Source organism: Anomaloglossus baeobatrachus, unplaced genomic scaffold (assembly GCF_048569485.1).
Source record: "Anomaloglossus baeobatrachus isolate aAnoBae1 unplaced genomic scaffold, aAnoBae1.hap1 Scaffold_442, whole genome shotgun sequence".
Classification (NCBI taxonomy): Eukaryota; Metazoa; Chordata; class Amphibia; order Anura; family Aromobatidae; genus Anomaloglossus; species Anomaloglossus baeobatrachus.
Window position 1 is genome coordinate 251896 of NW_027443757.1, and position 11007 is coordinate 262902.

At 54.7% G+C, this 11007-nt stretch overlaps 2 protein-coding genes across 2 annotated transcripts in view; one reads left to right on the plus strand and one right to left on the minus strand.

The window, feature by feature from the left end:
• LOC142279871 (uncharacterized) overlaps positions 1 to 6416 on the minus strand; it is a 153098-nt gene extending 146682 nt beyond the window's left edge. Inside the window, exon 1 of the mRNA XM_075332706.1 lies at positions 6385 to 6416. Within this exon, the coding sequence (XP_075188821.1) occupies positions 6385 to 6394 (10 nt within the window). The 5' untranslated portion in view covers positions 6395 to 6416. The remainder of the gene's footprint in view (positions 1 to 6384) is intronic.
• Positions 6417 to 6459: 43 nt separating this feature from the next.
• On the plus strand, positions 6460 to 9506 carry LOC142279872 (U3 small nucleolar ribonucleoprotein IMP4-like). Its single transcript, XM_075332707.1, has 5 exons — positions 6460 to 6577; positions 8070 to 8178; positions 8254 to 8337; positions 8423 to 8532; positions 9355 to 9506. The coding sequence occupies exons 1-5, from the start codon at positions 6575 to 6577 to the stop codon at positions 9484 to 9486; spliced, it is 438 nt and encodes a 145-aa protein (XP_075188822.1). The 5' UTR covers positions 6460 to 6574; the 3' UTR covers positions 9487 to 9506.
• Positions 9507 to 11007: the final 1501 nt, after the last annotated feature.

An 11007-nucleotide genomic window follows, 5' to 3' on the forward strand; every position in this document is an offset into this window, starting at 1 on the left:
GACTGGGGGGGTGAACACAGGACTGGGGGGGTGAACACAGGACTGGGGGGGTGAACACAGGACTGGGGGGGTGAACACAGGACTGGGGGGGTGAACACAGGACTGGGGGGGTGAACACAGGACTGGGGGGTGAACACAGGACTGGGGGGGTGAACACAGGACTGGGGGGGTGAACACAGGACTGGGGGGGTGAACACAGGACTGGGGGGGTGAACACAGGACTGGGGGGGTGAACACAGGACGGGGGGGTGAACACAGGACTGGGGGGCGCACACAGGACTGGGGGGGTGAACACAGGACTGGGGGGCGCACACAGGACTGGGGGGCGCACACAGGACTGGGGGGCACACACAGGACTGGGGGGCACACACAGGACTGGGGGGCACACACAGGACTGGGGGGCACACACAGGACTGGGGGGCTGCACACAGGACTGGGGGGGTGCACACAGGACTGGGGGGGTGCACACAGGACTGGGGGGGTGCACACAGGACTGGGGGGGTGCACACAGGACTGGGGGGTGCACACAGGACTGGGGGGGTGCACACAGGACTGGGGGGGTGCACACAGGACTGGGGGGGTGCACACAGGACTGGGGGGGTGCACACAGGACTGGGGGGGGTGCACACAGGACTGGGGGGGGTGCACACAGGACTGGGGGGGTGCACACAGGACTGGGGGGGTGCACACAGGACTGGGGGGGTGCACACAGGACTGGGGGGGTGCACACAGGACTGGGGGGGTGCACACAGGACTGGGGGGGGTGCACACAGGACTGGGGGGGTGCACACAGGACTGGGTGATGGGCTGCACATAGGATTGTGTGGGGGTGCACACAGGACATTGGGGGGCTGCACACAGGACTGGGGGAGGGGTGCACACAGGTTTGGGGGGATGCAAACAGGACTACTGGGTGATGGGGTGCACACAGGACATTGGGGGGCTGCACACAGGACTGGGGGAGGGGTGCACACAGGACATTGGGGGGCACACTGCGCTGAGAGTTTCATGCAACTCTGGGGGAGAAGGTTTACAGAACTGGTGTGGGGAGGCACAAAGCATTGGGCAGGGCACATAGCAGCAGAGGGTCGGCGCTGGACTCACTGCATTCACATCACCGGAGTGCAGGAGCCGGACACACAGCATCAGAAGGAGAAGGCAGGCACTGATCTCCGGAGGGCAGGGGGCGGACACACAAGGCTGGAAGCTGAGGCTGCTGTAGACCCGCCCACAATTGGCACTGGCCGACGGGAGAACACATTGCAGCACAAACAGCAATGTGTGGATTTAAAGGGCCGGCGGCAGCAAGACCGCAGTGACAGCACGAGCACTGCCTCCCCCGGGAATCTGCCCGGGGGCCACATAAAAGGTCATGGCGGGCCGCATGCGGCCCGCGGGCCGGAGGTTCCCCACCCCTGGGCTAACGCCATGAGGTGCCTCATCCTTTCCCTAAACTTTTGAACATAGTCCAGTATGGGAACCTCTTCTGTGGGGAAGGTGCCCTCCCAACTCTCTCGTACCAGCTCTAGGGGCCCTCGTACTTTTCGGCCGTACAGCAATTCAAAGGGAGAGAACCCAGTGGAGTCCTGCGGCACCTCCCGGTAAGCAAAAAGGAGCTGCTGCAAGTTTTTCTCCCAGTCCCCCCCCTCGGACTCCACATATCGGCTAATAAGCTGTTTGAGCGTTTTGTTGAAGCGCTCACACAATCCATTTGTTTCAGGATGGTAGGGGGTTGTGCGCATGGGGCGGACTCCATGTTTTTCCCACAGGGTGTGAATCAGTTCACTTTGGAACTGTGCCCCCTGGTCAGTCAATACTTCCTGTGGAAACCCTACCCGGCTAAAGATGTCCAGTAGAGCTTGAGCCACGTGCTCTGCATCTATGGAGGTTAAGGCAATGGCTTCTGGGTAACGGGTGGCAAAGTCTACCAGGGTGAGGATGAATCTTTTTCCACTGCGGCTGGGGATGGCTAAGGGGCCTACTATATCAATGGCAACTCTCTGGAACGGTTCTCCTATCAAGGGCATGGGTTGAAGTGGGGCACGGCATGGGGCTCCCCCCATACGCTGACACACTGGGCAAGAGGCTCTGTATTTTTGCACTTCTTGAGTGACCCTTGGCCAGAAAAAACTACGCAGCAGGCGGGCCCGAGTCTTTTTGGTCCCCATGTGCCCAGCCGCAGGAACATCATGAGCTAAATGCAACAGTTGGGGTCGGTATGGCTGGGGTACCACAAGCTGATGTACACGGGTCCAGGGTTTTTCTGGGCAGGATGCGGGCTTCTCCCGATATAAGAGGCCTTTTTCCCATCTATATACCTCCCCCTGATTTCCTCCCCCAGGTTGGGTGGCCGCACTACGGATAAGCTCTAAGGTGGGGTCTGACAGTTGAGCTTCCCTGAACTCTTTACGATCTATCTCCCCCCAATCAATGGCCACAGTTGGGTCTGATGTACTCACATTTGTTGGCTCTGATGAGGAGGCTGAAGATTGAGGAGTTGGGTTCTCCTCTGATGGGCTGGAAGAAAGACCTGCACCAGGATGGTGTTTGGCTTGGCTGCGGGTGATGGCGGTGACAAACTGGCTGGATAGTCCTTGTCCTAGGTCATTTCCCAAAATTACAGGGGTGGGGAGGCCGCCCATGAGCCCCACTTCAACCTCTCCTTGGTCAGTTCCCCAGTCCAACTGCACTCGTGCCAGAGGGATGTTCGAGCGCTGGCCCCCAGCAAGGATGATGGTCACTTGGCGGCCAGGTAAATGATGTTCTGTGGGAACAATATCTGGGCTGACCAGGGTGATGGAAGATCCCGAGTCTCGAAGTCCCTGAGCCTGTATATCACCGACCTTGACCGTCTGGATGTGGGGATGGAGGTTAGCTGGTGTACGGTGTCCGGCCTGCCGTAGGGTGTGGACTGGATAAACCACTTCCTCAGCTATTGGTGTTTCTCGGGAGTAGCATTCCTCAGGTCTCGTTGGTTCATCTCGGCATATGTTGACTGGTAGACGGGCTCCAGGCATGGGGCCCCGGTTTTGTAGACACTCTTTGGCCATGTGTCCAAGGCGCCCACACGTATAACAGCGCCGTGGGTTAGACAAGTCACCCACCCTGTTGGTAAACCTTTGTCTTGTTGGGGCTTCTGTGGGGTAACGAGTTAGTCCAGCACGTGAGTCTGGGGGTCGCTTGGATCCATGGTTGAGGGACCTATTGGGCCTCCAGCTGGGTCGGTTGGCTGTAAATTCGTCAGCCAATCGCGCTGCTTGCTCTGGGGTGTCGGGCTTCCTGTCAGCTACCCATTCTCGGATTTCCGGGTCCATCTGCACCAGCAGCTGTTCAAGCACTATCACATCACGGAGGGCAGCAGCGGAGTGGGCAGCCCGACCATCGAGCCAGCGATTACAGTGTCGTCGGAGTTGACTGCCAAATTCGACGTACGAGACACCCTGGCGAGACATAGTCCGGAACTTAGTGCGATGTCTCTCGGGTGTTATGGTAAAAAGGGCCAACAAAGTGTCCTTAATAATTCCGTAGTCCAAGCAGTCCTGAGGCCCAAGTGATCGGACAGCCTCCTGGCCCGGACCGGCAAGCTTGTCCACAGGTATTTGGACCACTCATCTGTGGGCACCTGGTGCATACGCATTAGCATCTCAAAGTTTTGCAAGTGTTCATCTATCTCAGTGCTGGAATCATTAAACACTGGCACATCCCTGTAGCGAAGATGACTTCCTTGGTGCTGGTCTATCCTGGAGGTAGGTGCTGATGGTGAGGAAATTGGAAATCCAAACACAAATTGCAGAACACCAGCCCTCTCTTCCCTTGAAGCTTCAGGCCCCAATGCAGTAAACAATTCCTTGACTCGGTCTGCTTGGGTTTGGTTTGTTTCCAGACTGTCACTGGATCTAGGATGAGATACAGGGTTTACCTCCTCTGATACCACAACGGCAGTGTCCTCATCATCCTCTGCATCATTCTGGGCATCCCAACAGACTAATTTCCGGATCAAGTCTGACCGAGTGTCAGTGTTCCTGTAGTCAATCTTTCGCATCTGGCACAGATCCTGTAGCATCCATTTACTGCTGCGGTCGTAACTCCTCTCTGGTCCTTGTCCCATGGCTGAGCTGGTGGGGTTGGACATGGCAGCGTCCGAAACCTGCTTATGTGCCTCCCTGGTTGTTGAGCCCTGGACGGTGTCCGAAAACACCAGTACACTGCAGCTCCCCTGGGTAAACCAGGCTGAGTAGTATCCCACCGCTGCCACCAATTGTGGAGACACGGGGCTCAGTGGGTGCTCTCGTCCACTAAAACCCGCCGCCTTTAGAAAGACAGCGTGGCTCAGGGCTCATCCCAACTGAACGCCGGCCTCCTTAACCCTGGGCGTAACACTACTCAGACAACACAGGGTGAGGGAACCACAATAATTAGACTTTATTGGATCCCCAAACAATTAACGGCACATAACACATAACCAGCAAAACACACAAATGTAACAGGCAACAGTCTCACCCTTCCGCTGGCTCACCAGGGATTTAGAATGTCCATGCCTCACAGGTTCCAGGGCTACTCACTCCAGTCCAGCAGCACCCCGCTTTTGGCGGGCACCCACCGTGACCAGAATAACGCCAGATTTAGGAAGCTGTATGAGGTCTGTAAAGTCTGTAGCCAGGTGACCGGATTGTCCCAACCTGAGTGTCCTCCTTAGGTAGTCCTGGTATGATGTTACAATCCTGGCAGCCGGAGTCGAAATACCTAGGCTGTGGATATGGTCTCCAACCGGATCCGGAGTCCCTAGATTGAAGCCATAAGATATCCTGATCCTCTAGTCAGCTCCAAAGAGCTTAGACTGGATCCATCAACCTTCATCAACCCTGGTGGCTTAAAGAAGTCCCTTTTATAGCCACAGCCTTCCACTTAGATACACTGCGTCCTCATCGATTGGTTGGACAAGATCACCTCTCCCATTGGATGAATCTCAAGCTGCATAGACAATGTTCATTTAAATGATATGGGTAGAAAGACTGAGGGTGTACATGTAAACTGGGAGTCACCGACTAGACAATGGCTACTAAGGTAATTACATTATCAATACACAACTACAATACAATGGTTACTGGAAATGTCTGGAGAACAATACGTCTAGCTTTCAGTGGCCAACACAATTACATTGAGTCAACAAGAGTCTTGTAAAAACAATGAGGGACTTCTCCCCCGTCTATAGACAATCTATCATGCTGTCTGGCTGGATTTTAAGAAACTTTAACCCATGAGAGTCCATGTCGTCACACTAATCCTCTCCTGTGTGATACTGTGTGCTGAGCTGTGTATCTAATCCTCTCCTGTGTGATACTGTCTGCTGAGCTGTGTATCTAATCCTCTCCTGTTTGATACTGTTTGCTGAGCTGTGTATCTAATCCTCTCCTGTGTGATACTGTCTGCTGGGCTGTGTATCTAATCTTCTCCTGTGTGATACTGTCTGCTGAGCAGTGTATCTAATCCTCTCCTGTGTGATACTGTCTGCTGGGCTGTGTATCTAATCCTCTCCTGTGTGATACTGTGTGCTGCGCTGTGTATGTAATCCTATCCTGTGTGATACTGTCTGCTGGGCTGTGTATCTAATCCTCTCCTGTGTGATACTGTCTGCTGAGCTGTGTATCTAAGCCTCTCCTGTGTGATACTGTCTGCTGAGCTGTGTATCTAATCCTCTCCTGTGTGATACTGTCTGCTGAGCAGTGTATCTAATCCTCTGCTGTGTGATACTGTCTGCTGAGCAGTGTATCTAATCCTCTCTTGTGTGATACTGTCTGCTGAGCAGTGTATCTAATCCTCTCCTATGTGATACTGTCTGCTGGGCTGTGTATCTAATCCTCTCCTGTGTGATACTGTCTGCTGAGCTGTGTATCTAATCCTATCCTGTGTGATACTGTCTGCTGAGCTTTGTATCTATTCCTATCCTGTGTGATACTGTCTGCTGAGCTGTGTATCTAATCCTCTCCTGTGCGATACTGTGTGCTGAGCTGTGTATCTAATCCTCTCATGTGTGATACTGTCTGCTGAGCTGTGTATCTAATCCTATCCTGTGTGATACTGTCTGCTGAGCTGTGTATCTAATCCTCTCCTGTGTGATACTGTCTGCTGAGCTGTGTATCTAATCCTCTCCTGTGTGATACTGTGTGCTGAGCTGTGTATCTAATCCTCTCCTGTGTGATACTGTGTGCTGAGCAGTGTATCTAATCCTCTCCTGTGTGATACTGTCTGCTGAGCTGTGTATCTAATCCTCTCCTGTGTGATACTGTGTGCTGCGCTGTATGGTGTGAGCTCCTCTCTCCGGCCGCACAGACATCTTTTCCTCCCTGTATTATCTGTTCTCAGTCCCCATAATCAGCTCCTCACCTTCTGACATTATCTTCTCACATGACCTTCCCAACCCGGAAGTAGTCATCCTCCTCTTGCGTCACTTCCGGATATGGTGCGACTGGGGGGCGCCATGTTTACTGAGGGCATCTGATCTCTGGTTGCGGATTGGTCGGCAGGACGGGGAAGTTGTAGTGATCGTTTCCACGTGTGAGAACCGGCCGGAACCATGGTGAGTACAGGCTGCGGGGTGATGTGATCCCCTGTATACAGAGGTGTCCCATACATATAGAAGGGGGTCCTGTATGTTTTGAGTTGTCCCCTTTTATGTAGAGGATGCCCCCATATATAGAGGAGGGTCCCTGTCTGTAGAGGGGTTTTATTTATATCTCTATCTGTATCTGTACAGGGGGTCTCCGTGTGTAGAGGGCGGTCCCACATCCGTACAGGGGGTCTCCGTGTGTAGAGGGGGGTCCCACATCCGTACAGGGGGTCTCCGTGTGTAGAGGGGGGTCCCACGTCTGTACAGGGGGTCTCCGTGTGTAGAGGGGGGTCCCACGTCTGTACAGGGGGTCTCCGTGTGGAGAGGGGGGTCCCGCGTCTGTAGAGGGGGGTCCCACGTCTCTACAGGGGGTCTCCGTGTGTAGAGGGGGGTCTTGCGTCTGTACAAGGGGTCTCACGTCCATACAGGGGGTCTCTGTGTAGAGGGGGTGTACCACATCCGTACAGGGGGTCTCCGTGTGTAGAAGGGGGTCTCCGTGTGTAGAGGGGGGTCTCCGTGTGTAGAGGGGGGGTCTCCGTGTGTAGAGGGGGGGTCTCCGTGTGTAGAGGGGGGTCTCCGTGTGTAGAGGGGGGTCCCACGTCCGTACAGGGGGTCTCCGTGTGTAGAGGGGTGTCCACGTACAGGCAGGGGGTCACCGTGTGTAGAGGGGGGTCCCCGTACAGGGGGTCTCCGTGTGTAGAGGGGGGTCCCGGGTCTCTACAGGGGGTCTCTGTGTGTAGAGGGGGGTCCCACGTCTGTTCAGGGGGTCTCCCTGTGTGGAGGGACGTCCCCGTCTGTAGAGGGCCGGGACTGCGCGGCCCCCGGTGTCCTCGTGTTACACAGATGTAGCAGAGCTGAGCTCACACTCCCGGATGTTGCCTCCTAAACCTGATCACATGATCTCCATTTTACATGAGCCCCCCCATTACAAAAGTCTGGAATGGAGCCTCCCCGCTGCAGGGGCCCACAGTGGACTGACAGGACCCCCATAACTACATAGATGTCGGCTCACCTTTCACCTCAGCATCTAAGTAGTTAAACAGCGCTCGCTCCAGTCTCGGTGGTGTCACCCGCTGAGGACGGAGCCTGCGCCGTACGTATATGATGGATGTTGGGGGGGGTGTTGCGCCCCGTACAGATGAGGCTGTTTGCAGAGTGTCGCTGCCCTGTGTGTCCATGGCTACTTCTCACTGGCTGATACTGGGCCATTGCTCGGGTCTGTGCCATATTACAGGGGTCTTAGGAGATTGGCCGGAGCGGTGGCCGAGCACGGTCCTCTCTGGTCTATACTGTGCTCCAGTCACACTCCTCCTAGCCGCGCTCATGCCCCGAGACTCCACATATTACACCGGTATCAGGCCGGGCTTCCACTTAGCGATGGCCATAATTGCCCCCACAGAGACCCCTGCTCGCTCCGCTATGTATGTATACAGCCCAGTGACTAATCCTCCGTTGTCTGTAGCTGCGCAGGGAGGCTCGTCTACGCAGGGAGTACCTGTACCGGAAGGCCCAGGAGGCCAAACAGCACAGCATAGAAGACAAGAAGCAGCGGCTAAAACGAGCGCTCGAAGGTTAGTGCCACCGTGGTAGAGCTCAGACACGGAGCGTGCCGGATCCAGACACTGACCCCCCCTCTATATCCACAGAAAACAGGCTCATCCCCACAGAGATCCGCAGAGAGGCCCTCACTCTCCAGAAACAGCTCGAGTTTGATGATGAAGGTGGTGAAGGTAAGAACGGGGACTACAAGACCCAGCATGACCTGGCGTGCACACGTCTGCGTCGCATCATAACACAGATCTGTTGCCTTCTCAGGAGTGTCCTCGCACATGGACGATGAGTATAAGTGGGCCGGCGTGGAGGATCCGAAGGTCATGATCACAACCTCAAGGGACCCCAGTTCACGACTCAAAATGTTTGCTAAGGTATCTGGCACAGGGCAGTGCACCCCGACTTGTGGAAACGGGGTACAACTCCCAAACTCAAAAAGACCACCACAACCCAACCCTGACGGCATCCATGGGTCACGTCTCCAAAATATCAGGGCGTAATGTAGCAAGACTTGACCCCAAATATATACTTTCGTTTTATAAGACGCACCCCAAATTTAGGGGGAAAAAAATGGGGTCCGTCTTAAAATCCAGTGTCTTACCAGTGGGAGAGGGGGGCCACAAGAGGCAGGGGCGGTGGTGAAGTAGGGTGATGCTGCGGGCGGTGCGGTGGCTGTACCAGATGCTGTAAGCCAGGGAACATCCAGAAACTGTCTGCGGTGCGGGCTTCAAGGAAATGGCGGCTGGAGTCGGCGTGTGCACAGATTTAGCTCTCCGCTCAATGAGAAGCCGAGATCTTATCGTGCACGCGCCATTTTCCTTAGGTTCACTGCTGGGAGATCAGTGGGCCGGAGGCGGCGCATGCGCCAATGAGATCTTGAGCCGAGAGCTCCATCTGCGCATGCGCCATTATTTGAAGCCCGCACCGCCGCCATTTTCAGGATGGCCCCTGCCTCTTTGCCCGCAATGAGCACTAGCACGGCGCCCGCAGCATTGCCCTGCCTCCTGTGACCATGCTCCACCACCTCCCGATAAGCTACATTCGGATAAGACGCACCTTTTATTTTCCTCCCAAATTTGTGCCTTATAATCCGAAAAATACAGTAATAAGATGCAAACACGCAACAGACTACAACTCCCAGCATGCCGTCAGGACGAGGCGCTATCGTGTGATCTTACACTCTTGTTGTTCTCTAGGAGTTAAAGTTGGTGTTCCCCAATGCTCAGCGCATGAACAGAGGCAAGCACGAGATGGGAGCGCTGGTCCGGGCCTGCAAAGCCAACGAGGTCACTGGTCATCGTCCACGAGCACAGAGGCATGCCGGGTGAGCAGGAGGACCCCATAACAGTGGCATCATACAGTGTTACTGCTGATATCGTCACAGATAGGTGGTCTGTGATTCTGGTAGGGATGATGGGGATCATTGTGATCTGTAAAGGTCCGTGCAGCCGGAAAAGTGAGCTTATCTGCCTGATGTGAACTGCTCCCTAGCCTCATTCCACAGACGCGAGACACGAGCCCACCTTTCTCTGCAGTAATCTAGCGAACATGTTGTACGCTCATATCTTCCCCTTCAGTCCTGCGCTGTCGGCTAATGGACACCCCAGGACCACGTTCCAGTGGCGGGGATTTGCCATAGGAATACCCCTTTAAGGACACCCATTCTCCGGGCTAGCAGAGAGCAGCAGTGAAGAACATTTTACCTTGGAGGACTGGGCACGGCTGTACATTACACAGGCGTCTATTGATTGCAATGAAAGTGGTGTAATACTTAGTGTGGCCTCTAGGAGCTGCTGCAGGGAAATGACACATTTACTGCTGAGCTCTCCAGATTGTAGTGATCACTGATCTCTCTGGTGGAATCCACACTACCAGTGATCCGGGGGTGGCTGCGGCTTTCACACTACGGTTTTTAGCACGCCTCATGAACGCGTTTTTTGCTGCATAAGCGAATCCTGTTTTTATAAAGAGAGAAAAGCAAGTGCTATTTTACAGGATCCTGTCACTTGAAGTTTATGGGCGGGTATTGGAGTCATGATCGGGAGTGAGGGGAACTGATCGTGACACTGGAAATTCAGACGCAGCTCGGGGGCAAAAGAGAGAGGAGAGAGCAGAGAAGAAAGAGAGGGGAGAGAGGAAGAAGAGAGGAGGAGGAGAGAGGAAGAAGAGAGGAGGAGGAAGAGAGGAAGAAGAGATGGAGGAGAGGAAGAAAAGAGGAGGAGAGGAAGAAGAGTGGTGGGAGAGAGGAAGAAGAGAGGAGGAGAGAGGAAGAAGAGAGGAGGAGAGGAAGAAGAGAGGAGGAGAGAGGAAGAAGAGAGAGAGGAGAGGAGGAGGAGGAAGAAGAGAGGAGGAGAGGAAGAGAGAGGAGAGGAGAAGAGAGGAGGAGAGAGGAAGAAGAGAGGAGGAGAGGAGGAGGGAGAGAGGAAGAAGAGAGGAGGAGGAGAGAGGAGGAGGAGAGAGGAAGAAGAGAGGAGGAAGAGGAGGAAGATGAGAGTGAGGAGGAGAGAGGAGGAGGAGAGAGAGGAAGAAGAGAGGAGGAGGAGAGAGGAAGAAGAGAGGGAGGAGGAGAGAGGAAGAAAGAGGAGGAGGAGAGAGGAAGAAGAGAGGAGGAGAGAAGAGAGGAGGAGGAGAGAGGAAGGATGAGGAGGAGGAGAGAGGAAGAAGAGAGGAGGAGGAGAGAGGGAAGATGAGAGGAGGAGGAGAGAGGAAGAAGAGAGGAGGAGGAGAGAGGAAGAAGAGGAGGAGGAGAGAGAAGAAGAGGAGAGAGGAAGAGAGAGAGGAGGAGAGAGAAGAAGAGAGGAGGAGAGAGGAAGGTTAGAGGAGGAGGAGAGAGGAAGAAGATAGGAGGA

Coding starts and splice junctions, on each gene's coding strand:
- LOC142279872 (XM_075332707.1), top strand. Junction 8,179..8,253: donor GCTAAAACGAGCGCTCGAAG/GTTAGTGCCACC, acceptor CTATATCCACAG/AAAACAGGCTCATCCCCACA. Junction 8,533..9,354: donor GACTCAAAATGTTTGCTAAG/GTATCTGGCACA, acceptor GTTGTTCTCTAG/GAGTTAAAGTTGGTGTTCCC.